General features: G+C 38.7%; 1 protein-coding gene across 1 annotated transcript in view; it reads left to right on the plus strand.

Moving 5' to 3' along the window:
* dntt (deoxynucleotidyltransferase, terminal) overlaps positions 1 to 26977 on the plus strand; it is a 170568-nt gene that overhangs the window by 43896 nt on the left and 99695 nt on the right. The window contains exons 5-7 of the mRNA XM_036574578.1: positions 3442 to 3513; positions 3950 to 4073; positions 14454 to 14586. Of these exons, the coding sequence (XP_036430471.1) occupies positions 3442 to 3513; positions 3950 to 4073; positions 14454 to 14586 (329 nt within the window). The remainder of the gene's footprint in view (positions 1 to 3441; positions 3514 to 3949; positions 4074 to 14453; positions 14587 to 26977) is intronic.

A 26977-nucleotide genomic window follows, 5' to 3' on the forward strand; every position in this document is an offset into this window, starting at 1 on the left:
CATGTAACACAGTGGCATAAGCAGAATTAAATATTTGGATAGGCCTGTGAAAAAGGAAGTTGGCCAACTAATTTTTTTTTCCTTAGGGATAGGTTACATTTTCCAAACGCAATGTCGTGACATCAAGCTATAGCTCATTGCTGCCTGCAGTGCAGTTGGAATTAAACCTATTTCAACAATTCCGCCTTACAGTGATACAAAACAATAGAAATATTGTGTACACATCAAGCGGAATGCTGGATTCACATATATAAAAACACTGCAACACCCTATATATAAACTATTTATACTATAAAGCAGAAATCTGAGTTCAAATCAGACAGATGTCAAGGAAGAACAACACCTAAACTTGAAAACCTAAACCATTAAGCAACCTAGGTTGAAGCATCTTGCCATGGGCAAGGACAAATGGGCCATTTCTATCTTACCTGTGATGGCTTTATGCACAGAAGTAGATATTTGCTTTGACACTTTGACAACTTTTCTTTATCTTTTGTAGTAAAAGAGTGCCAAATTTGTCATCAAGTCTATCTGAGATTTCTTAACAACTGTTAAGAACCTGTATGGTCTGAGGTGTGTGTGTGTGAGTAATGCAGTTTACAGTGTTCATTGGTGGAATATAAGATTGCATAACGTGTTAACTACATTAGCTTTGTAGCTCCTGTGCTGTATTTTAAATTTTTTGCCAAACTGTCAATTTAAGCACATAGACACTCAATAAAACATCTCTCAATAAATGCTGCATTCATTACCTCCTAGTTGAATTGATTTGCTTCAGTTTGTCTCATCATTTTTGTCAATTAACAAAAAATAGCAAAATGCTTGACACCATTCACTCTGTTTATCATGGAAGAATACAAGGAAAACTGAAATTAAATGTTAAAATAAGTTAAACTGTAAAAAACAAACGAGCTAAACAAACAGATGTCATGTGGAAAGACGTCAGTGACAGTCAAGGAGCCTCAGTGTGTGATGCGTGAGGAAAGGAAAGTGTGAGTTGTGTGTGTTTGCGTATGTTACTGTGTGAGCTTGTGAGTGTGTGTGTGAATTTGGTCTGTCGGTTTTGGAGGCCTGGAGCCGTCAGTGGTAATCAGAATGCAGTGCCTGAACTGAAAAGTGTTGCATGCAGGCGAGAGTCAGAGAGCTGAATTCTAACAAAGAACAACAAACACACTGCGCAGTACACAGGTCAAACCATTTGCTTTGAGTGTTTTGGTAGTGAATGTTTCAATAGTGACAATTTTAGCTAATTTTGAGCATAACTGAAAACGTTAGCCAGTACATGACTAGAAAATACAGCTTTAAACAGTTGTACACACATAAAATCATAAAATTATTTTTACTAAAACACACCAAAAAATTAAATTAATTGCAGAAAATATGTGTTTGATAAAGACAATTCTTACTGTTACACACTGTTTTTAGAGTTCAGAAGAAAAAAAGATCAAAACAAACACACTAACAAATGCAATGTAAGTAGTATTTTCACAAGTTGAATTTTAGGGGTTAGGGTTTGGGACAGACATCTCCCAACAGAAAGTACCCTATAAATTATGATTTTGTATATATTTAGCTTATTACTATCTTGATTAATGCCTTGGGTTTAAATAGATCATAATATAATTCTTGTAAAGATCTTTTTTTTTTTTTACAGTAACTGTAAACTGAGATCTGTAGTTTCAAATGCAGAGCTGGAAATGCTTGTACACACCTTTATTTCATCCTTACATTGACTACTGTAATGTTCTTTTTCCTTACTTAGTATGTCTTCACTTGATCGTCTGCAGGCAATTCAGAATGCTGCCGCAAGGCTGCTTACTGGGTCTAACAGAAGGTCTCATATAAGCCCTTTGTTGATATCCCTTCACTGGCTTCCTGTTGCATGTAGGATCCAGTTTAAAATTCTTACTCTTACCTACAGAGCACTTCACATGCAAGCTCTTGCATATGTGGCTGATCTACTTCACCCTCATTTGTCAGCTTGTTCTCTTAGGTCAAATAAGTTACATTTACTGTCTCTTCCACGCACCTGCTTAAAGACCCGTGGTGATTGAACATTTGAGGTCATAGCACCTAAACCAGGGGTCGGCAACCCAAATGTTAGGAAGAGTCATTTTGTCCTTTTAACAAAAATCAAACCACTTTGAGAGCCACAGCATTTTTTGTCCATTTTACCATCATAGCTGTAAATATGTCTCAGTAAGTGCTGATGGCACAGGCTAAAAATATAATATAAACAAAAAATGCAGACTTACTTTGCTTTATGCTTTAGCTCAGCTATAGCTGCTTTTCTCGCATCCCCAGCAAGAAACTTCTCTGCAAAAGTGGAATAGTTCCTTGTAAAATGTCTCTCGATGTTAGACTTTTTACGAGGCTGAAGTCAGCTTCTCATTCGCCAGCTTCTTGTTTGAAGTGTCCCGTTTCACCTTATATGGTGCCTGAGGCGCCAGAATGTAACTCGAACAAGAAGCTGACTTCAGCTTTGTGACTTTTTGGTGTTTGACAGTTTCTCATTGCAGATTAAACGTATTGGAAAACCAGCTGGAGTGATTATAAATGCAAAAAAGTCCATTCGTCTCCAAATTATCAATTATCCACCTTAAATCTGCACTGCATGCCAGTCTTCAGGGTTAAAGGGTGGTGAAATAGCAGATCCAGGCTACATTAACTCCAGGGTTTAAGACTATTTATTGTTAAAACTCTGTTAGAGCGATCAGCAGAGCTGTATTTTACTGCAAAAGAGGATTATTTTATTTTTTCTAAAAATCTAATTCTGCTGTGGAGCCACAACAGGGCAGTAAAAGAGCTGCATGCAGCTCCAGAGCTGCGTGTTGCCGAGCCCGGACCTAAACTGTGGAAAGCTCTGCCCACTCCTTTAAGGTCTGCTGATTCTGTGGAATCTTTTAAAAAGCAGCTAAGGACGTATTCTTTTAAACAGGCGTTTAGGTAATTAGTGTGGACCAGGTCTGCATTTCCTATTTACTTTGTATCTGTATTCTTTTATGTTGTGTAATGTCTCCGTAAAGCACATGTGACTTTCGTGTGTGAAAACTGCTATATAAATAAACTTTTATCACTTACTTACTTACTAAGGCCTCAAAACTTGATTGTTTTTTTTTATGAGTTTCTAGCGCAACATGTACATGCCACTACCATGTGAGTGTTATTGTGTTGCTGAGAATTGTGAACCACCCAAATAACATCTGGTTGTCCCTTTCCATTTATTGAGAGGACAGGGGGCTGATAAGTTGTGCAAGCTACTGTTAGTAAGGTGCACCTATATGATAAGTGTACCTGATAAAATGATAAATGAGTGTAAATACAAGTTGGTTGTACCAAATAAATTAACAACTCAGTGTATAGTGATTAGACACAAATAGAACTGCCTGTTTATAAATGAGAAATGAAGAGCTTTTTGTTTTCTGTATGTGTCTCTTACAGGAGATCTTTGAATGTGGATCGTCCTCCAGGGTTGAAGGCATACTAGCAGATGAGAGATATCAAACACTGAAGGTCAGTTGCTGAGATGTGAAGGTGATTTGTTGTTTATAGAGAAATGAAAGATCAGATGTATTGATGTTTTGTGAAGGGGAAAAGAAAGAAACAAATGATCATAGAAGTGCTGCCCTTCAAACAAAAACACTGGACTCCTCCACTTCTTATTGTTTCTCCAATAATAAAGACAATGTAGATCTTCACAGCTTTTTCTCCTGTTAGAAATCAATATCATGGTGTAGTTAGTAAACTGTCAGAGGTTGTAGTGATTATTCAAACATTATTTAAATACATCTGTGTGCTTATGTATGTTGAGTATCTTTGCATGTACACGTGTGTGAAATACCATCATTAAAATTTTGTTCTGCAGGAACTTCTTTATAAAGCTCCAGTGTTGCCATGAATTGTTTGGTGTGTGTGTGTGTGTGTGTGTACGTGTTTGTGTGTGTAACAGCTGTTCACCAGTGTGTTTGGAGTTGGACCCAAAACAGCAGAGAAGTGGTACCGCAGAGGCCTGCGTAGCCTGGAGCAAATCTGTGCTGATTCTAGCATCCACTTAAACAGGATGCAGGAAGCAGGTACCACACTCAGCTCATTCCTATCAGTGCTTAACACATACCAGACTGTCATTCTGTAAGAGCAACTCCAAAATAGTGACTTTATAGGAGAAAGAAAAAAAATGTTCTTGAAAACATCTGTTAATATGACATACTACACTTACACATCTACAGTTACACATCTACTGGTCAATTTATCATGATTTGTTCATGCTATGTAGTAATAATAATAATAATAATAATAATAATAATAATAATAATAAGAAGAACAAATGCTTGTATACAACATCTTTCATGCCATAGAATGCAGATTAAAAAGCTTTGCAATGACAAAGGCAAATAAAAGCCAGCATAAGAGAAGTAGAAAATGGAGAAATGAAAAACATTGATAAAAGGAAGGAAAAAAAATGTAAAAGTAACTGTAAAAATATAAAAGATAAGATCATGCTTAAATGGAATGACAAGAAATTGTACCACATAATAAAAAAGATTTTAAAATCTAAAAATCAAAACAAAATGAAAATTTAAACAAATATTTGCTTGTAAAAAGTCAAATGACATCATAAAATTGCTAACTGAACATGCATGTCATACAAATTGTGGGAGGCAGTTCCACAGCTTGGTTGTTTTAACCTTTGTGTTTTAAGTAATTCTGTGTTTGATGATATCACACATCATTGTTGAGCATATTTATTTAGACATTCTGACCAGGAGTGTCACTAGAGATCAATGGATGGGGGGGCTTAAACTTTATTGGGGGGGGGGGTCTTTTAGGGTTCCAAATTGTCTTTGTTTACTTGTTTATCATGAACCTTTAGATTAGCAATAGGCAAAGAATTATTCATCAAAAATATGACTATTTGGTGTCACTGAGAAGAAACAAGACCTGCCTCTTTATAGTTTGTTGTATAGGGGACAGATATGTGTCCTAATATGTCCTAAACCTTAAACGGCCGGGGCCTACCGGTAGGCCCAAAGTTTTACTACACTCTTCTTTAAGTTAAGAGTAACTCAGTTAGCTTGCATTGTATTCCATGTAGTTATTGAAATATAATCTTTTGCATGTCACAAGCCTGGAATTTTAAGGGATTAAATACTTCCACCATCCACTCACAACAGGCACAGATCAAGCAGCAGTACTAAAACATGTTATTCAAATACACAAGCTATAGATTAGTACCTGATCAGACCTGCTCCTTCAGCCCTGTCAGACTCCTTTAGCTTATTTCTTGGCCTCACCTTGCCTGCTTAAGATCACGTTTTATTAAAATCACACTTATAAGAATTTAAGGCTTAACAAAAGATCAATCTGATCTGGTTTTTATTTTAACTGGCAAAAATCTTCTTACCTGTCTGCCCTTTAGCAGAGCTGTCGCCTCTCTTAAAGAAATTCTGTATATCGATCTGCAGGTTGAGGAACACTGCGTGACCTTTTCACTGACATTATCATACTGTAAGTGACAGTCCGCGGCTACTAATGATGTCACTGTTTCAAACACTGAAGAGAAATATGAACACAAAGAATATAAAGAGCTGTCACAACGTTATTTCTATGTCTTTCACTCGTTCACACTCTCAATATCTGTGAAGTTTCTTAAAATTCACTTACATTAAAACAGCTGGCTAATGATAATGATAAATGACCTATCTTCTTACTTTACCCCCGTGAATTAAACCTAAAGTTAGCTAATGTTAGCTAAGAAGCAAGTGGTAAAAACTCAATAGACAGCTATACTGACCATAATTTGTCACAAATCTGTACTGTAGGCAAGCATTTTCACTGTATAACTTACTGTTTCATTCTGTATGTGATGTGTTTTGGATAACGCCTGATGTTTATTTCGGTTAGCTTTTAGCCAAAATCCTCTCACACCTTCAGTGGTTACCTACTGTTATTAGTTTTCAGAGAAATCACCACCACACTTACACTAAAATAGCTCGCTAACATTAATGTTAATATTGGCTGACATTAATGAGAGCCCCGCCCCCATATGAACTTTCGAGGTCTGATATGATGTGCCGAGCCGGGGTTACACTTTTCTCCAACACTAAACAGCAGAGGACTGCTGTCTGCTCTTCTGTTATGTTAGTAAATCTCTGGTAGCTGAGTTGAGGCAGCGCTGCATTAGAGCTGTAGCAGTGCCTCCACCAGTTTACACTCAACTATGATAGAATATTGTGAATTCATGATGGCACAGCTATATAATGAATGAGAAAAAATGTTGACGATTTGAATTAATAATGTACATTTATTTGGAGGGGCTAAATAAAATAAAGCCCCCTAAAACTGGCCTAGAGATGCCCCTGATTCTGGCATATGAGAAGGAGCTAGTACATTAAAAACTAATAAAAGGACCATAAATTTTATTATGTATAGAGCAGGTAGCTCCACAGTGAGTGAAATGCAGCCAGTACTGGACTCATATGTTTGAGTAAGAACTCATGTGGCTGCATTCTGTACAAGCTGCTGTATGTCTGTACTCTTTTTGAGTAAGCCAGTGAACAATGCATTACAATAATCCAAACACAAATGTAAAGGGCGGATACTATTTTCAAGTGGTGTAAACCATTTTAAGAATTTCTCTTTTGTTCAAGTCATCTACACTGCAAAAACGGTGTCTCATCAAGTAAAACTCTCTCAAATCTAGGCAAACAATTTAATATTTCTCCTGTTGAGATTATTGTAAGATTAATTTTAGATTATTTAACTTATTTCTAGACATTCTTTACTTGCTTTAAGTAATTTTATCAAGTAAATTATCTCACTATGTTGGCAGATAATGTTGCTTGTTTTCAGAAATGTGCTTGAAACCAGCAAAATGATCTGCCAGTATAGTGAGATAATTTTACTTAACAAAATTACTTAAAACAAGTAATACATGTCTAGAAATAAGCTAGATAATCTTATAATAAGTGTACAACCATCTCAAAATGGGAAATATTAGATAATATCGACTAACTTTAAGATCATTTTACTTGACAAGAGACCATTTTTTGGCAGTGTATGTAACAGTGACTTGTCAGATTTACTAGTTTAGTCAATGCATCCTTATATATAAGTTTCCTTCTTATTGGCTCCTGCTGCCATGTGTTTGCATACTGGACGTGTCTTTCCTCCTCTTTTTACTTATACTCTGTGTGTTGTCATTCTGCCTTGCTAACTTCCCTTCCTCTTTACTGTTGGCTGTAAGAGCGAGTTATGATGTTCCCTACAGCCGAGCTCATTTCTTTGCTCGTGATAGGCCCATCTGGTAATAGGAAGTAGATAACAACTTAACTAAACTATGTAGATGTAACATTAATTTCATTATTTGAACGTAACCATATTAAGTTAAAAGAAACTACGGACAATTCATAAAAATGAACAAGACAGTTCCTCAATTCCCTTTGATTGATTTATTTGAATTCACTGAGCATGTATTATTCATTCAGCTATATAAGAAGCTACTTAACATAGTTGTGTGGAACCACTTGACAAAACTATTTTTGAGTAGATAGAGATTTTGTTTTAGAAGAAAGCTAAAAACTGTGAAAAAAGGAATTAAGAAAAAAAGGAAGCTTTCTTATAAGAGTGTTATACAAAATAGTCTCTCTAAAACACACAAATGCTCATTAGAAATGCACAGAAGAATCATTAGCACAATTCAGCAGTTGAGCAGCAACATATGGTACACAGTCATTTTGTTAAGGAAGAAAAAATAAATCCACAGTGAGGCCACTGAGCACTTAATGCACCTTCTCAGGGCCACCATGCTGCGGTCAGGGGAAAGGATGACCCAACTCACTGAACCATGTTGCTACAATCTCAAGCAGCTTGGGGTTCAGTGCCCATATCAAGGACACCACAGCAGTGGTCAGAGAAAGGGCACTTGAGTCTAGTGCGCTCCAGTGACGATTGTAGTTTTTTTGTTTTTTTTTTAGGTGGGGCCACAACCTAAAGGCATTCCTGTTCAGAAGCCAAATAACTACCTACAAATTTAGAGAGCTTCATAATTGATAGATAATAACCATTTACTCAAAGTTAAAAGACTATTCTGAAAACATGATCTATAATGCAGGTTTGAGAGAGGTCAACTAAAAGACTTACAGCTTTGGAGTCACCACATTGCTTATTATCATCTAAGACTTCTATCAACCTGCTCAAACTGCATCCAGCTCTTCATTAAGGTCTTGCAGACTTGTCGATGTTATTTAGAGGACATTTTGAACTTCACTTTGTGGATGAATGTTACAGCCACCTATCTTGTTGCGTCATTTGAATTTTTTGTTGTTTTTATTTTTAAACACGTGTTCCTTTCGATTCAAACAGTTATGTGTGACATTGTGTACATAAAATGGTGGCGGTACTCAGCACAACACCCCTTTTGTCTGTTGTCCTGTTGACAGACTGTGGTGTTCAGCTACACAGTAAAGTTTTGTTAATTTTTATAGCTCACAGTAAGTCATACTGCATCCTAAACCACATCGACAAGTCTGTGCTACCATATGGAAGACGGGGATGCAGTTTGTGCGGTTGAGAGAAGTTCTGGAAAAGATTTGGGTGACTGTTGACTTCTAGTGTTTGTTGGCAACCTTAGCCCTAAATCTCCAGTTTAAAACTAAATAAGGCAAAATTTGGACATCACACATGTCTTGACTAATCAATTACATCTGAACCAATCCTCTAACAACGCATCAACATGAACACTCCCATGAATTCTCATTGTAACCCTTTTAATTCAGTTCAGTTCAAATTTATTTGAGTAGTACGTTTTTGCAATGGGTGCTATCACAAAGCAGCTTTAAAGAAATCTGAGTCCAGGCCTCAAATAAACAAGCCAAAGGTGTTAGTGGCAAAGAAAAACTCTCTAAGAGCGAGAGGAAGAAACAAAGGGACGAAGACTCAATTTTCCTAACACAAGAGCAATATGAATAAAGAGCAAAGAAATGACTTTGTAAATTGGTGAATAATGAATAAAGAAAAAGAGCCTAAAATATTTAGATTAACCAATGATGATCAATGAAAGAAGTATTGAGATTAACTTATAAGAAACAGACCGCTGGGATAGGCTCCAGCTCCCCCTGCGACCCATAAGGATAATAAGAACCAATGACTACTGTTAGCTGCCTATCAGAGTCTCAATGAGAAACAGATCTATGACAACTAGGGAATCCTGTTAGAAGCCTATGTGAGTGAAAGTGAGAATTAAATCCATGAAAACCAAGACTATTGTTAAAAGCCTTACTACTGCTAGAAGCCTAAGACTTTGGACTTTGAATTGCATAACTTTGATTATGTTTGTTAACAGCAAAGGATGATTGACGCTTAAATCTTTGCAAGCGTTACAGTCTGCTTGTATTTTTCTTCTTTGCCTTGGCCACTCTGAAATGACACCAGATTGCTCTCCCAAAAGTTGGAAGGCATGACAGAGAAATGATGAATGTCCCTATCAAAGTGGCAGTCATCATTTGGCTGTCATTGTGTTGATACTGGCTCCGCCACTTGTGTCTGATTGACTGTCTGCGGGCTGTTGTGTCTGGGGGGCCGTATTGGTCACTGGACAGTTAAATAGCCCAGCCATGCTTTGTAGCTTAATTTACTTTGGATCTCTCATCTGCTTTGGTGTCTCTTTCTCTTCCCTCTTTGTGTGAGGTGAGCGCTATGCCCTGTAGACTATAAACATGCTCCAGTGACAGGCCTGCCGCCACATGGGACCTCCCACATTCAGATGGCACTGAGAAGATGAGCTAGAGAGAGCTGAGTGAAATGCCAAGGCTCTGCGGCTCTCTCACAGATACACACCAACACACTGCCTCATCAATCAGGCGGCTAAAAAGGCCAGCGAGCAAAAGGCCACCCTCGCTTCCGTTATGATGCCTTTCATGAGTTACGATCCGATCGTGTTATTGCATCTTTTAAAACGGTGCATTAGCCGACCCACGCCAAAGCGGGTGAGCCGTAAGAAGCGCCGTGTCTTCGTTTGGGTTTCTAATGGAGGGTTGTGTTGTTAATTGCTGATTGTTATGAAAATCTGTTGTGAGGTGAAAGTTTAATGAGGCTCAGGTTTTTACTGCCACTGTGCAACTGATTTTTAATAGGCAGCGCTGGTAGACTTCCACACATGCACAACACACAACACACACATATACACAGGCACACAGGCACTCATTTGCAACCTGCTGGCCTATAAACAAGCTCGCTCCTAAACAATTATGCAGATTGAGTTGAGGAACTTTCCCAGAAATATATGCGATGCCTCAGGTGCACTGCATGGCTGAACACATTGGTTGTTCTCATTGGTTGAATAGATTTGGATTTTTTCCAGCATATTTTTATAAGACTATATGTGCTCATGGTGTTTCTGCAGGAAATTAAATTTAGTCTAATGAAATATGATGAGAAATTTGTACAGGGAAAGGAAGTTATTCCAGCATGGCTTTATACAGTGTGGTACGGTGAATGTCAATAACTTTTCAGCTAGAGGACCCTGCTCAAGGAATTCTGAGAGACATTCAAGGTAACATACATCTTTTGTCCAAAAGTTTGTAAACAGCTGCTCATTCAATGTCTCTTCTGAAATCAAGGCTATAAATAGGGGCTGGAGTAACAGCCTCTACATTTCCAGAAGGTTTTTACTAGATGTTGGAACATTGCTGTGATGATTGCATTCAGGCACAAGAGTGTTAGTGAGGTCAGGTACTGATGTTTAGTTCTGGATTACAAATGCCACTCCAACTTATCCCAAAGGTATTGGATGGTGCTCTATCATGCAGAGATCACACTTCCACCGCTCTGCAGCCTAATGCTGGGATTTATACCCCTGTAGATGTAGCTTGGCTTTGGATATGGTGACTTAGGCTCATGGGCAGCTGCTCCAGAATGTCCCATTCTGTAGGCAGTGATTTTCTATAGATAGTAGCTGAGATAAACTATGCTTGGTACCAACAGCAGAGGGAAATGATCATTACTGCACCTCAGCCAAACCACAAAAGACTAACCTATGTAAGTGATGCTGCCATGAAGGCTTGAAAAATATTTGTGGCATTTTCTAACAGGAAATAGATATATTTAAAGTGCATATGGGCAGTCACATCAGTTCCAATGCACCGTGGAACTTATTATTTCTAAATATATAGTGCTGCTTATTCATGCTTAGCAAAATCTGAGTCATGTGGGTATTTTGAGGGAAATTGGCATGCTTGTGAGTTTTCTATCGAGTAGCGCTTAAGAAGTGCTCAGGATAGGTGTCCAAATTTTGCTTCTTTAGCTTAGCACTGGAGCTAACATTGCTAACAAGAACAGGAACTCAATAGTCACCCAAATTTTTTCCATAAATACATCCTTAAAACTTCTCTCAATCCCCTTAAACTGCACCCAGGTCTCTACTAAACCCTTACCAAGCCATGGGCCTGCCAGCGGGCCCAAGGTTTTATTACACACTTCTATGGCCTAAGAAAAGCTTCATTAGTTTGTATTGAAGTCCCTGTAGTTAATGCATAATAAGCCTTTGTATGTAATGTATGTAAGCCTGGCATGTTAATGGGATAAGCCTGTGCAGATCTGTCGATGTGGTTTGGAGGACAGTACAACTTACTGTGAACTACAAGCACGAACTAACTTCACTTTGTAGAAGAACACTGCTGGCACCTATTTTGTTCTGCCAAATTCCACCTCCCACGTAGTTTCTGACTCCCCCTCGCATGCTCGCACATTAGGCAGACACATGCATGCTATATTACATTTGATAGTTCTGTTGTTTTTATTTCTAACCATATATCTTCAGTTTAAAAATTCAATATTAAACAGTTTAGAAAACAATTTGTAATTTATAAAAGGAAACAAAGGTATTCAATGGTGCTCCATCACTCAAGAGAATGTAGTTCCACTGCTCCACAGCCGTTATACTCTAGCCAACACTTGGCATTGGACATGGCGACTTTAGGCTCATGTACAGCTGCCTCAGAGCATCCTGTTCTATTGGCAACGCTTCTTTATGGAGATTATACATGCTCGGTGTGTGCGCAATTGAACACCTGTGCCAGCAATGGGAGTACCTTAAAGTAGCTGAAAATAGTAATTAAAAGCAGTGTCTGGATACTTACAGCGGAGACATACACTATATATAACTTTGTGTAGATTTCAATTAATGAAACAAACAACACATTTTGAGACAAAATTATTTAGGCATGTTATTGACATTCTTAACTGAAATATCTGTGTCTTGCTCTACTGGTCTCTGCTTTGTGAAGCTACTGAACAGTATGTACATTGGACTGTTTTGGCATGTAGAATGGCATACTGCATTAGAGGCCAGTCTGGAGGCATTAGTAGGTGATAGATACTTAGATAATAGCTGAGATAAACTGTGCATGGTTCTAATAGAAGTTAACAGCTCTGAGACATTTTCAGACAATAATAAAGGCATTTAACCACCAGCGGAGGGTAATGATCATTACTGATCTCTGCCATAAGCCACAAAAGACTAACCTTAGCGGGTGATGCTGCCATATGAAAGCTTTAGAAATATTTGCCGCATTTGCTAATGGGAAATGGATAATTAAAGTGCTTTGGATCTTGGAACTAAGAATCTATGTGTAGGAGTTAAACTGCTCTATTTAGGCTATCTCAGTCCCTAAGGAAATGAAGCGACAGTGTCTGTGGGCGAAAGCTTTCGCTTCCAACCTGTTACGAGCACTTCTTGAGTGCTACTCGTCAGGAAATTGGTGAGCACACCAATTTCCCCCAAAATGCCCATGTGACCCATTCCAGATTTTGCTAATCACGCATTAGAAATAAATGGTTCAACAGTGCATTGCCACTGACGTGATACCCCATATGCCTTCACTGACGTAATTAATGAAGACAGTGTATGCGGCAGGGTGCACTACAACACTTCCACAGTGCAGTCTGAGTTTGTTATGCTGACATTATTCATGTACTCCAAATGTTTCACTTAACACTGCACACACAGCTCTGTACAGTGGGCAGCAGCGCTTGTGCACAGACTTTGATTTTATCACCTTAGAAGTCTAGAGTTATATAATTACTTGTATAAATAATTACATAGTTTTATTCAATTTAAATTATGTATTGGGTTTCCATATATGACTTTTTTTCTGTTTGTTTCGATGTCAGGAAATGACAAACATGGTAGAAATGTAAGGAGTGGTTCTTCTTTCCACAAAACAAGACTATATGCATTAGGCCCAATCCCATTTCTCACCTTGCTCCTACCACTTAGCTCTTACCCCTCTGTTTTGAGCATTCATGCCTAGGGGTAAGGTGTCCTGATTTTTGTTGAGATGGAGGGGAAGGGCAAAGTGTTAGGGTTACATGGCCCTCCAAACGGAGGTTTTTCAGAGGCACACTCCAAACAGAGTGTTATGAGAAAAAAATAAAAACCAGCAAGATGGCGGTGCAAGCGACCAAGAAACCCACAGATGTGAGTATTGTCTCTATTAAAAAATGATGCTAACCATTATATTTTCTTAGTTTGATGTCATTTCAGTGTATTAAGATCATGTTCTTCACAACAGGCATAAAAAGTGGTTTGCTGATGTCTCGGTAGCTAGCTAGCTAATTTTCCTGTTCCCCCTTAAATGTTGCAACAGTCACATTTTGGCGCCTCAGGCGTCAGAACTGGTGCACCATTTAAGGTGGAACAAGAAAATTCAAACAAGAAGCAAAATGAATAGCTGACTTCAGCTTCATATCTCTGAAGAATTGGGGGGGGGTTGATAATAAATAATGGTGGCATCCCCTTCTTTGAAGGCATATAATTCCCTAAATTTAACTAAAGACCAGCAGCGAGGTTGCTGAACTTTACCGCTCCTCTGCTGTCATTGCAGTCTGGCAGGGTCACCTGTTGAAGTAATGTTCTTTTTTTATTGGAGGGTTGTCCCGTTTCATAGGGGATGATTTTAACCACTACCCTTTGTAACTCAGTTCCAAGGGGCAAGGTGACACTCAAAAACAAGAGGTAGGGGTGAAAATAAGAAATGGGACTGGGCCTAACAATAACACCTCATCAAATTTAATTCATAACCAAATATCTTCTGTTCTACTTACAAACATGAAAGTGCAGCAAATTAAAAGATGCACTTTGAAAAGAATTTGTCCAGTTATTTAGTGAGCTGTAAGTGAGAAATAATGAATATCAAATCGCAGCGTGTGTTTCCTATCACTCGCAATGTCCAAGGGTTATAAGAGAAGGGGACGTAGGTCCCACCTACCCACTGTGCTGTGAGGGCCACTGATTAATTTGTAGAGTTAAAAAGGAGTCTATTATTATTCATTCATTCATGCATTCATTCATTCATTCATTAACTTGTTTATCCTTTTATTCTTTAATTACTTTGTTCATTCATTTGTTATTAATAAATTAATTCCTTAATTAATTCATTCATTCATCCTTTCTCCAGGATTCCTGTACTATGAAGATATCTCAAAGCCAGTAACCGTAGCTGAGGCCAAAGCAGTGGGCTACATTATCGAGGAGGCTGCCAGCTGTTTCAGTTCTGGTGTCACTATCACTCTGACTGGAGGCTTTTGCAGGTAAACAATTCAAGATGACAGCCAAATGGCTCTGTTTGCAGCAATCTGTAGAGTTTGGTTTTATGTCATGGACTGTGGTAATTTCCTTATGTTTCACAATGTACATAATGTTGGACTGTTCAACGTTGTTGATATCAATAGTTAAGTCTTCAGTTTTTTTATTTGCCTTCATATTGTTCACAGCGACACCACATGCTTGGTTTGTGTTTGATACAGAACGTGGAGCTCATACAGAGTTGGAATAGATTAAGTCTAAGGCTAGAAATTTATTTTACACCAGTATGCGAATGCAGATGCTTCAAACTATGCAGACACAGTTTCACGCACTGTTGTGTCTTTCACTAAAATGTGTCATGTCGCATTGCATGCGAGCAGTTGCATCCTGAGCTTTAGGCTGTGTACACAAATACACTTTAGTGTCTGTAAAAAAGCATGTCTTGCCATTGATTTCAATGAGAGCATGGACAACATTACAGACACAGACATTACACTCCGCTGTCCATTAAAAAAAGTTCACCAGAATTGAACTTTTGATGGAGCATACTTTGACGTACTCATACATCAGCCCATAGGAGACAGGGTGGGGCAGGGCTTGAATCAGACACTCTATTTACATACGTCAGCCAATAGGAGATGGTGTGGGGCAGGGATTGAGTTAGACACTTTTTTTATACAAAATAGAGGAGACACGAATGACTGCTGTTAGCTCACATCCAGAGCTGTAAAATCCAGCTGTAAAGGTTCAGTACGACAGTAACCAGTTTGATTAAACAAACACTTTTTTGCTTCATTCTGCTAAAAAACAACAGGATTTCCACAAACAAGCTTTCATGTTTGCATAACTTTTTCCATTCAAAGCTATCTCCACCCACAAGCACAGCCACAATGAGCCAGTTATATGTATCAATACTTTTTTGACTGATATCAAAAGTCCTTGCGAATGCAGCCTCACAGAAAGTGGCACTATTATGACAGCCAAGGTGCACATACAGGAGGTCCGGGACCCTCTAATTAACCCCTTGGACACCCTAAATGTCAAAATTCTGGTGGGGTCCCTGAAAATAAACATTATGACATTATGCAGTTCATTAGGGCAAAAATAGATGCTAAAATACAGATTCAGGGAAAGGTCATAGTTTAGTCTGCTTCACTCACAAAACTGCATTTGCTGTTGTTGATATTCTTAACTAAGTAGAGATTTTAGCTCTGACCTGCCTTATGGTGTCGCTGTAGCAAATCTGTAACCATGGTTACCATGGCCGGGATACCTCTGAAAAACTTTACAGTACACCACAGTTGCAACGTGCCAGGTAGTTCACCCCATGTGAGAATCAAACTCATAACCTTTGTGATGGTAAACTGGAGCGCAAAGGGACAAACCACCTGGCAGACACTAGAGGGTGGCCTCAAGTGCAGAGCAACAGGGACTCAAGGGGAACGTTTAACTTGAGAAAAACATAGGGCTAAGTACATGGGAAAAACAACCAAACAGTCTTGAAAGAAATAAGAATATGAAAGGAAATTAAATAAACAAAGGAAGTCAGTGGTTGTGGGGGAGGATCAAACCCTTGACCTTTATATTTTTGGACCAATATACTATACTGCGCACCATCTGAGAAAGTGGGGGTGATGCCAGCTAAAGGGTTTACAAAGAATCCTCTCGAACCACTAAGAGCTTCTCAAAATAAAAACAAAATCCTCTTTACTCTTTCACTAAGAGCTCCTTGAACAAACAGAAGGGTATTTTTCTTTAGTTAATAGAAGGGGAAGGAAGGGGAGGAATATGCCAGAGTTGAAATTCCTTTCTGGTCTAATACGTTATAGTACCCCCCTAGGAACGACATTACCGAACCAGACTCCTGGTCCCATCTGAAGGCTCTAATGAGCTCTGAGTGTAAGATGTACTTGGCTGGTACCCAACACTGCTCTTCCGGCCCATACCCCTCCAAGGGTACCTGATGAGAATCCAGTTACTGCCGCACAGTATAAGCTCGAGAACCGGTGATTACTCGTGGTGGTGGAGGTGTAGGGGCAGTGTTCAGAGGGCTATGGAGGACTGGTTTCAAACATGAGACCCTCCTAATGGCCAGAGGTGGCCTAGCAGGCCTCCTGGACGTTACAGCAACATTTTTAAATCTGAAAACTTGCCCAGGAGTTGGGTGAAAAGAATGAATTTTCCGAACCGAAGACAAAAAAGGAGATGTGTAAGTTCTCAATTTGTGGAAAAGGGCACTACCAAACTGGAAAAGCACGTTTCCAAAAGAGGAATTGTTAAACCAAACATTTTGCTGTTATTGATGGGACCCCCTGAATACCAGGGGGTATTTCGCACACTGATAACAGCCAAGCCTGGTCAAACTGTCTTGCACCACTAGTGTGATTTCTCCTTTTCATAGCAGATGAACAGTTGGACGAATCTCTTGTAACAGTGGTTTACTTGCATAAACATATGTGATGAATCATCACCATTCTGATAGATCAGGTAAAGCAGCTCACACTCCTCTACTGTACACGTTTTGAACTGCTGTGGCCGTGATCCTCAATCGCTCTCCTAAATACTGAGTGTTTTAATCACCACAGTAGCGTAAGAACGCTTGCTGAGTTTGAGTAGAAGAACTGTGCATTCCTCAATATGTTGGCTGGGCTGTTCATTGTGCTGGCATACTTGTGTTGAGTATGTTTCTGACCAAACTCTTTTAGGAGTTAATTTAATAGTGATGTTCTGCTATGTTGGTCTGCCACCACAATATTTTCAACTACTGACTGCACTGCATTGTTGAGTGTTTTATGCATTAAGGTTAAGTTGGCCATCTATCCCTGCCATCCATCTCTAATAATGAGAGTGCAGCCAATTGCACTCTGGAGGACTCCTAGTAGTGACAATGTTGCCAATGCACTCAATTCAGGACCAATGTCAGAAATTAATTCAGTTAATTATTTGCTAAATTAATTATTTGAGGAATCTGCTAATGTGTATCAGCGAATGGCAGTTTGTCAGCTGAGCCGGCTCATCAAAGCCAAATGATTTGAAACGGCACTGAGGCCAGCTCTCCACAGCAGGGTTTTGAATCTAAGTAGGATCTGAGTCATATCACAGCAGTGTTTTCCCTGGATGCACCAATCACGGTTGTACGGTATGAACTTGTTAACAAAGGCCCACTCACTTCATTTTTGCGTTGATTAAATTATCTCTATGACTCATCAATGATGCAGCACAGCAATCACTAAATCGCCACTCAGCCATGATCACCACTCAGTTCTGACTGGCAAGCCTGAATCTTTAGCTCCTCTCAGAATAGATTTTCTCATTAAATGACATTAAAGTAACTGTCCATAAGCCTCATAAGAAGGCAGAGCACTGTGGGTGCTGCTAATGTGATGTGCACATGTGTGTTAACACTTGAGTTTCTGTTAATGGAAAGATGGAGTGTTTAAACCTTATATTTTTGGGAAGACTGGAATCTTGTACATTTTAATATCTCCAAAGTACTAATCCATACTACTCAATAGAAGCCAAAGAGTACTTTTTCAGACTCTTCACACCACCACCTGTTTTCACTAATGAGCCCATGCTCTTAACAAAAAAAGGGAGACTCATTAGTGAAATCAGGTGTTCTGCTGCATGACTGGAACAAATATCTATAGCAGATATCTTTAAAGGTTTTACGTATGTGCCCATATGGAAAAAACATATATTCCAAATATATTTTTTGCAATGTATGAAAATGGCCAAAATGTATTTGTTAACTATATTTTTAAAATGCACTTTAAGTGTATTTTTTCAAATATATTTATCAAATATATTTTTGCAATGTATAAAAATGGCCAAAAATGCAAAAATGTGAAATATATTTTTAAAATGCATTTATTCGTATTTGTTTGGGGGCATGTTTACCACTGTGTTTCATCACCTCTTCTTTTAACAGCACTCTGTAAGCGTTTGGGAACTGAGGAGACACTGCTGTAGTTTTGAAAGTGAAATGTTTTTCATTCTTGTTTGATATAGGATTTCAGCTGCTCAACAGTTCAGGGTCTCTTTTGTTGTATTTTTCACTTCATAATGCGCCAAATGTTTCCAGTGGGTGACAGGTCTGGACTGCAGACAGGCCAATTTAGCACCCAGACTCTTTTAATACAGAGCAGTGTTGCTGTACAGACAGAATGCGGTTTGACATTGTCTTGCTGAAATAAGCAAGACCTTCCCTGTAAAGGACATTGTCTGGATGGCAGCATATGTTGCCAAAACAATTATCTGTTGTTCAGCATTAATGGTGCCTTCACAGGTGTGCATGTCACCCATGCCATGTGCACTAATGCACCCCTATACCATCATGAATACTGGCTTTTGAACTGTGCACTGATAACAAGCTGAGTGGTCTTTAGCTCAGAGGACACAGTGTCCATGATTTCCAAAATAACATTTCATGATTTGTTGGACCACAAATCAACATTTGAGTTTTAACTTGCATTTGTGCGCACAGTGACAAATTGTTTTCACAGTGGTTTTCAGAAGTGTTTCTGAGCCCATGCAGTGATTTCCACTGCAGAATCATGTCTGTTGTTAATGCAGTGCTGCCCGAGAGCCCAAAAATCACTGCCAGCATATACTGTTTTTTTGGCTTTGTCCCTTGCATACAGAGATTTCTCCAGATTCTCTGAATCTTTAAAAGTTATTATGTACTGTAGATGATGAAATCCTCAAGTTTTTTGTGCTATTTTTATGCTGAGAAACGTTGTTCTTGAATTGTTGCACTATTTGATTGTGCAGTCTTTCACAGAGTGGTGAACGCCTCCCCATCTTCTGAAAGACTCAGACTCTCTGGGATGCTCTTTTTGTACTATTGCCAATTAACCACCAGGTGTTCTTTTAGCATTACACAACTTTACCAGCCTTTTGTTGCCCCGCCCCAACTTTTTGGGATGTGGTGTTGTCAAATTCAAAATGGGCGTATATTTAAAAAAAAACAAAACAATACAATTTGTCAGTTTCAACATTTGATATGTTGTCTTTGTACCATTTTAATAAAATATAGGGTTTAAATGATTTGCATATCATTGCATTTTGTTTTTACTTACATTTTGCACAGCATCCCAACTTTTTAGGAAATGGGGTTGTATTTTTGTATGGTACATTTCTATGTTTAATATTTGCCCATACATTTTAACATGAATGTATTTTAAAATCAGTAAGGGTAATGGGTAAATCGTAATCTTATTTTGAAATCAAATTTGTATTTTTCTGAGCCAAACCAATCTGTGTAGTACATAATTAAGCCTCAGTAGAATCAAGGCATTTTAACACATACTGCAATTCAAAATGGAGTTATGACATAACTGAAGTATGAGGAAAGACCACACCTAAAACACCTCCTTCTCAATTCCAGCTCCCTTTAATTACCAGTCCTTCACTCCTCTTTCTCGTGATGAAATTTCGCACCCCACCTCCTCCCCCTTCTCATCCACCTTGTCCACAGCTGCACATGATCTTTAATATACAGGGGGGTCAGCCTTCTAGTGACCCGCAGAAGCCATACTGAACTTCAGCCCAAAATTCCTCGGTTCCCCTCCCCTTGTTATCTAATTTACCAAGGCGTGGTTTGCATTTGCAAAACAAATCTTGACCTCAGAACCGAAAACTGTATCAATCGTGAAAACGTGATTACGTCACACCTCTACAAATCAGAAAATCAGCTGTTACTGACAACAGTATCTAATCCACTTTTAGAAAGCACAGCAAATCTCTTTTGTTGACCTAAAGTCAACCTGAAATTAAAATGGACATTTTTTTACTGTTAGTTTAAGCACAATCCATTGTGTCATATTGTTCAAAAAACAAAGTTTTTGTTTCTCCTTAGTATTTGATTGCAGTGTAGTGACCCACCTCTAAATGCCATCTGACGTTTAATTGTGTCACCATTTTCCATCGAAAGGAGAAAAATTATACTGACCAATAAAATCGTTTTCTCTCCTCCTCCCACTATCTAGTCTGTTAGCCTGCTGTAAACGACTTCTTCTCATCATTTGATTTACTCTCTCATTTTCACGTTTGTTTTCGTACCGGATGTTAAATAATCACTACGAAGTTATTTTAGCTTGTTTGTACTGACAATCTCATTAATGTTAACATGAGTGAGGTAGTGTGAAGCTGTGAGACTGTGTGAGGCTATACACACACACACACACACACACACACACACACACACACACACACACACACTCACACACAATCCATCTCATGCCCACACACATTAGGCGGTTGCACTCATACGCTGATTTTTTTTAATGATAACCTGATGTCTCTTTTTCTGGAGTCTTCTTTGTCTTGCTTTTGCATTAAAAGTGTAAGAAAACTGAAGGTAACATGGATGTTAAAAGGCTAGCCTGCTAACCACCTAGTTTGTGTTTTAAATAAAAAAAAAATGGATTTCAAAATTAAGCTTTCAACAAATAATGAGTCGTGTTTCAGAACCTACAGAAATGACTTTCTTGTTTGACAAAATTTGTTTATTTGTTTTTTTTCTTGGGCATTTCTGCAAAACAGACTTCATGTTCATTTCGAAAAGGCTGCTTTTCACAATCTAATCAAATCCAGAAGCATAAAATCATGCCCCTCCCACAATTATTTCTTGCCTGAGTGTTCTGTTTCACTCAGAAGCACATTCACATTGCATTAAGGAAGAGAAATGTGTTCTGATGTCTTATTCATGTTGACTTTAAAGCTGCACCATGTAAGATTATCTGTTAGAAAAGTATGAAAGAAGTAACATAACTGACTCAGGAGGAAAAAACATGCTAACATACTGTGTCCATGCGTTGCTGTGACTCACTATGTAAAGCCTGAAATAATAATTAATTTGGATTGGACTTCGCAGGAGTTTTCCATATCATATCACACATCTTTATGTATTAACATCACACATGCAAAAGGAAGGTTTGTCTCCATGTTTGGGTCTCAAATGCAAAATGAGCATTACGCTGATAAAGATAATTGAGTAGATAATTCACCTACATCCTCTGAAGACATGTCTTTCACCATGTTTTGATTTCTCATTGAATACTCTTTTAACACACTCACAAACATCAGATTCATCTGCTTGGGGAAGGGGTCCAAAGTACAACTGACTTTACAAAACTTTCTTATGCACATTGCATATAATTACACTTTTCCACCAGAGAGGTCTCCAAATCCCCAAATCGTACATGACATGAGTGTAGTTTAAATATATCTTGTTTCAAATATGTAGGTACTGTGATCATTATTCGAACCAAGCAGCCAATCCACATTGCCACCAACTCAGCTCTGTCATGTAAATACATAAACAGCAGATCTGTTTGTTTTGATTAAATCATGATCACAAGTACCAGAGAAGAGTGTCCTCCACACACTGTTAGTACAGCCCAGGAGCTGCTTTACAACTACAATACCAACATGATCATCACATTTTAGTATACTATTATTTGAACTATACTTTGAGGGAGTGTATGCTTTGACTGGAACTCTGTGGAGTTTACGCTTCACTTATGTGCAAGTGAAAAAAATGAGTGAGAGTGCAGCCCATGTGATTAAAACACTGATTAAAATGGAAGCGTATCTGTTCCGTAAGATGGCCAAATATAAAAGCTTCAAATGGTACTGTTTTTAAGGGTGACTTCAAGAATGAGTGTTTGAGTACTTGTTTGGAAAAATTACTGAGTATTCTAAGCTTGTAAAATGCTGTTCTGGTAAAAGTAGTTTTTTTACATTGAATGTATTTATTGAATGCACTTTACATAGATTTTGACAGATTAGAGATATAAATTTCAAAATATGATAAATTTAGCTTATCTGTGACAGTCATGGGAGTCAGTTGTTATTTGTACACTGTTAGAACTAAAGATGCTGTGCAGGCATGTTTTTTGTTCATCAAGGTACAAACAATGTAAATGTACCCCTCGAAGGTACAACAGTGGTTTTAAGGTCCAATTGTGTACCTTAAAGCAGTTTCTCCCAGGTAAAAAGTATGTATTTGTACCTTTTCATAACCTAATGTTTCAAAACAGAACAATATAATAAAAAGCCTGGAGACGAGACAGAGTATGTGGAGTCAATACAACTTTAAAAAAAATTGTAATATAATTTCAATGGATTATGGTACAATTATGTTTCCTGACTAAAGATACTGAGGTACCCTTTAGGGTACCGCCACAGTGACAAGAAGGGTACTGTCCCAGTGACGGTTTTACACCTTTATTTCTGAGAGTGTACATATTTCTGCATAACATTTAGAGGCACAGTATTACTTTGAGTTCATTTAGAAACACAGTATTCTTTTAAGATCAGTTAGAAATACAGTATCCCTTTAGATTCCTTTAGAAGTACAGTCATTCTATAAATTCATTTAGAAGCAGTGTTCTCTCTGATTCCTCAGCCCACATCCCTTATTCTCATGTGTGCCATCATTCACAGATTAAGAAACACCATATCAGACTGTTTTTCTTCTATTCATCATCCCTCTTTTAAATATTGCACCTGCTTTGCTCACTTGCGCTCATCTTCCTACAGACATGAAGCCTTTAATGAATATGCACATGCATCACCTCCGAGCTGCTCCGGTCTGTCACCCTGCTAAATGAGCTCGCTTCACTTACTCTGCTTAGGTCACACTGGCCGATGGGCACAGAGCTAGCAAAATCCCATTTTCTGACATCCTCTACTCCATGTAAATACTATGTAAAACGGTATTTTGTCATGGCCTTGGGCTCTGTTACCGCTGATTAAGCATGAAAGAAAGGAAACATAAATAAAGTGGATGTTGCAATTACATGCAACAGCATAGACTGTTATACTGATAACGTAGATGAGCACAAAAACCGCTGCTTTGTTCTTCTCTATTACATTCTACCCACTGCATCTGGTAACATCCTTTCTATTCTTTTAATCATAAAGATACACTCTCTTGGCTTACTTCTCTTTTCCCCCTCTGGTCTGCATCTATGATGAGGCCTGAGGTGCTTAAGGTGCTGGTGGTTTGGCTTTAAAAGAATTTTAGGTTTAACTGCTGTATTCCGCTGTAAATTATTCAGGAGCAAGCTGTCTTGAAGGACAGAGTAAGTCTCTGCTCGGTGGGAGTGACAGACCTTCTGTGTTGTTTATGTAGCCACACGTTCTCCGAGATCCTGCAGTTACCTTCCCCTTGCCTCTAGTGAAAATGGTTCAGGGAATAAAGCTACTTCGCTGGCCTGAAATTGTCTGCTGTCTCAGCCCAATGACTAACCACAGACTCTCAGGAGCTTCTCCGTCCCAACCTGGACATGCTACACTTCCAGATATGTCTGTTTTTAATGTCCTCCATGGCGAGTAGGGAGAATAACTGAGTAGAGTAGGGTGTGGGTAAAAGGGTTTGTTGTGTCAGTGCAGCAGTGTTTGTTATGCTGTAAAATGCAACTGTGTCCGGGGGGACTAGTTTGTGGTCTGCTTCTGTTGCTTCTAGCACTCACAACCAGGAATGCATCAATACCGTTTTTTTCAGGCCGAGTATGAGTACATGTTTTCTGGTACAAGCCGATACCAACGCAGATACCATGATGAGTAATGTGCTTATGTAGTTGTTAGTGTAAATGACTGCAATGCACCTCAATCATTACAATCTAGCTTATTTTAAACGAAGTGCATCAGCTTGTGTTAGTTATGTTAGTTATGTTATCGCAGTTACCTTGGATCGAGTAGCGCTGCAGTGGAGAAGACTGGTTTTAGTGCCACATCAGAAGAGCACTTCTGTACATGTGAAAGTAAGTACATTTTATAGTTTTGATCCTATGCTCCTCATCTGCCTCTCTCAACAACAGGTTCTATAGCACAGTGACAGCAGGAATCACATCTGAGGCTAATCTGAGGAGCTCACTTGTCAAGTTTTAGATCTTGTTGAAGTCTTTTGCCTGGTTGGCTGGTTAAGATGTAGCTGATTGTCCTCTAAAGCCAGGCATATACTGTGCGATTTTAGAATTCTTGTTCTTTGGTGACTCACAATGAACGTTTAAATAGACCACTCTGTATGGACAAAGCCTAGGATTTATATGCTTATACTGTATAAAAATACTTGGTCTGATTGACATGCTGTGTGAAACGCAGCCTCTACAGAGTGCTTTGTCTATGGACAATTATCAGAAAAGCTGTTTCATTCAAATGACACACTGCGCACCCATGCTGAGGAACTGAGCTAGCAGCTTTGCTAACTTATGCCACACTGAGCACTGAAACTAAATCCAGGTGGTGGTGTACATGAGTAGGACAATGTGGTCTCTCTACAGTTTAAAAAGATCAATGTATTAAAGGTTATACCTCACAATTCTATTCAGTTCAACAGATTAAAGTTGTCATATACAGACTTTAGTACCACAGATGTCAACTTTCTTGCCTCTGTTTTGTTAGCCTACATACCTACACTAGTATTGGGGAACTGGGGTTGTGTTTGTGTGTGTTCATCTCACAGGCAAAATGTCCAAATGGCTGGCAGTGAATGAGTGAGCAGACTGCCAGCTTGAGTCATTAGTTTTTTAGTGCAGTAGCGTATGCTAGGTTTACATCATACAGTATCAGGTGGTATCGGATTTTAGTATTGGTGTATTTTATGAGTATGAGTAAACAAGCAAAATATCGAGCCGATATCCAATAACAGTATTAATATTGATGCATCCCTTCTCATAACACAAAAATGCAGATCGGAGGAGCATGCCACTCAAAATCCAGAATTTAATCTGTGAGTACTTACCAAGTTTTTGCTTGAAATTTGTGAGGCCATCTTCATTAGGCAGAGATAGAGAAGCCATGTGGCTCTCCTGTAACTGTAATGCATTGCAATTTGCTTGAACAAGCGTGTGTATTGTGTAAATTCTGTGATGTCTCCAACGAAGAGGCAGTACCAGGAAGAATTCCAGGATATGTGCGGTGCTCTATATTAATTTAGGACACAGACAGGCTTATAGGAGTAGCCGGAGAACTGAGCTCCACCTGTTAAGTGGGAGGTAACAACCTCACGTGCATGGGACATTAACAATTAACTGCAACAGCTAGCTGGTTCGCTAGATTATCATACATTCTACAGTGTAGAGCAATAGCACAGAACAGGCTAAGCCTGGGGTGTCCAAGCTTTTCCACAAAAGGCCACTGCGGTTGTAGGTTTTCATTCCAACACAGCAGGAGCACACATGATCAGTTGCTGAAGACAGAGAGCAACTGATTAAACAAGTAGGATCAGCTGTGCTCCAGCTTGTTTGAAATGAAAACCTGCAGCCACACCAGCCCTCTGCGGATAAGATGGGACAATTGGTTAAGCAGAGGTAGATGGCTAATAGCTGCTGAGGCTGTAGGTTTTCATTCTGGCAGGAGCACACATGACCAATTGTTTGACCCAGGCCAGTTGATTAAATAAGTGGAATCAGGTGTGCTCCGGCTTAATTGGAATGAAAAACCTGCACTCCGGCCCTTTGAAGATGAAACTGGACACCACTGGTCTACAACATGGTAGGGCAACACGCAGGAGTATGAGTTTGCAGATGAGCAACACACAAAGCCTCGATCACAACAATACAAACATAAATTTGTTGTTCTACAAAAGTGTTTTAAAACACTGTCCCTCCTTAATAAGCCTATGTTTGAAGTGAATAAATAGAAACTAAAACATATTTACACACATCTCTTTTAATACTTGGCAACACAACTGAACTATTTTGAATAATTATTTGATACATTTGATGAAATATTGGTTATACAGTGAGGTCCAAAAGTATGAGAACACTTTGAAAATATCTGATTATTTGCAGGATTAAATAAAAATAAACAACAGAAAGTTTTGAAAAACTTTAAAAACAAATAAGTTATAAGAAGAAATATTTACGATCCCACACTATTTCTAGGCTACCAATTAAATTTAAGACAAATTGTGATATAAACCATGTTGTAAAGCAAAAGGGATACACATATTAAGCAATGCTGTAATTGTGAATGTTAAAACTTTAAAGATTCTACTGTTCCCTCAGATGGTTATGCTGATAATATAATCTGTACTGAAAAATTTGTCAGGTCCCCAAGCCTAATGTCACACATCCTTATAGCTCCAACACACACAACTCCATTTCCCAGAATCCCGTGGGAGATCATGTGACTGTTGGACTTCCGCAATCCACCAATCACCGTTCACAATCAACTGAATACTGATCTGCTGCACCTGCTCTGTTTGTCATGTGCCTGGGCTTTAGGTTAGTTACTTTGCAAGGTATTGCTTATCCTAGTGGAACTACTGAGTGTTTCCTGATTGTTGATTTGCCTTCTTGTGTATTTGACTTTGTTTCTGGATTATCTTACTTTGCTTTTTGCCTTTGCCCTTTTTCGATCTGGTTGCCTTTGTTATGTTTG

The sequence above is a fragment of the Colossoma macropomum genome, unplaced genomic scaffold (genome assembly GCF_904425465.1).
Source record: "Colossoma macropomum unplaced genomic scaffold, Colossoma_macropomum, whole genome shotgun sequence".
In the NCBI taxonomy this organism is placed as follows: Eukaryota; Metazoa; Chordata; class Actinopteri; order Characiformes; family Serrasalmidae; genus Colossoma; species Colossoma macropomum.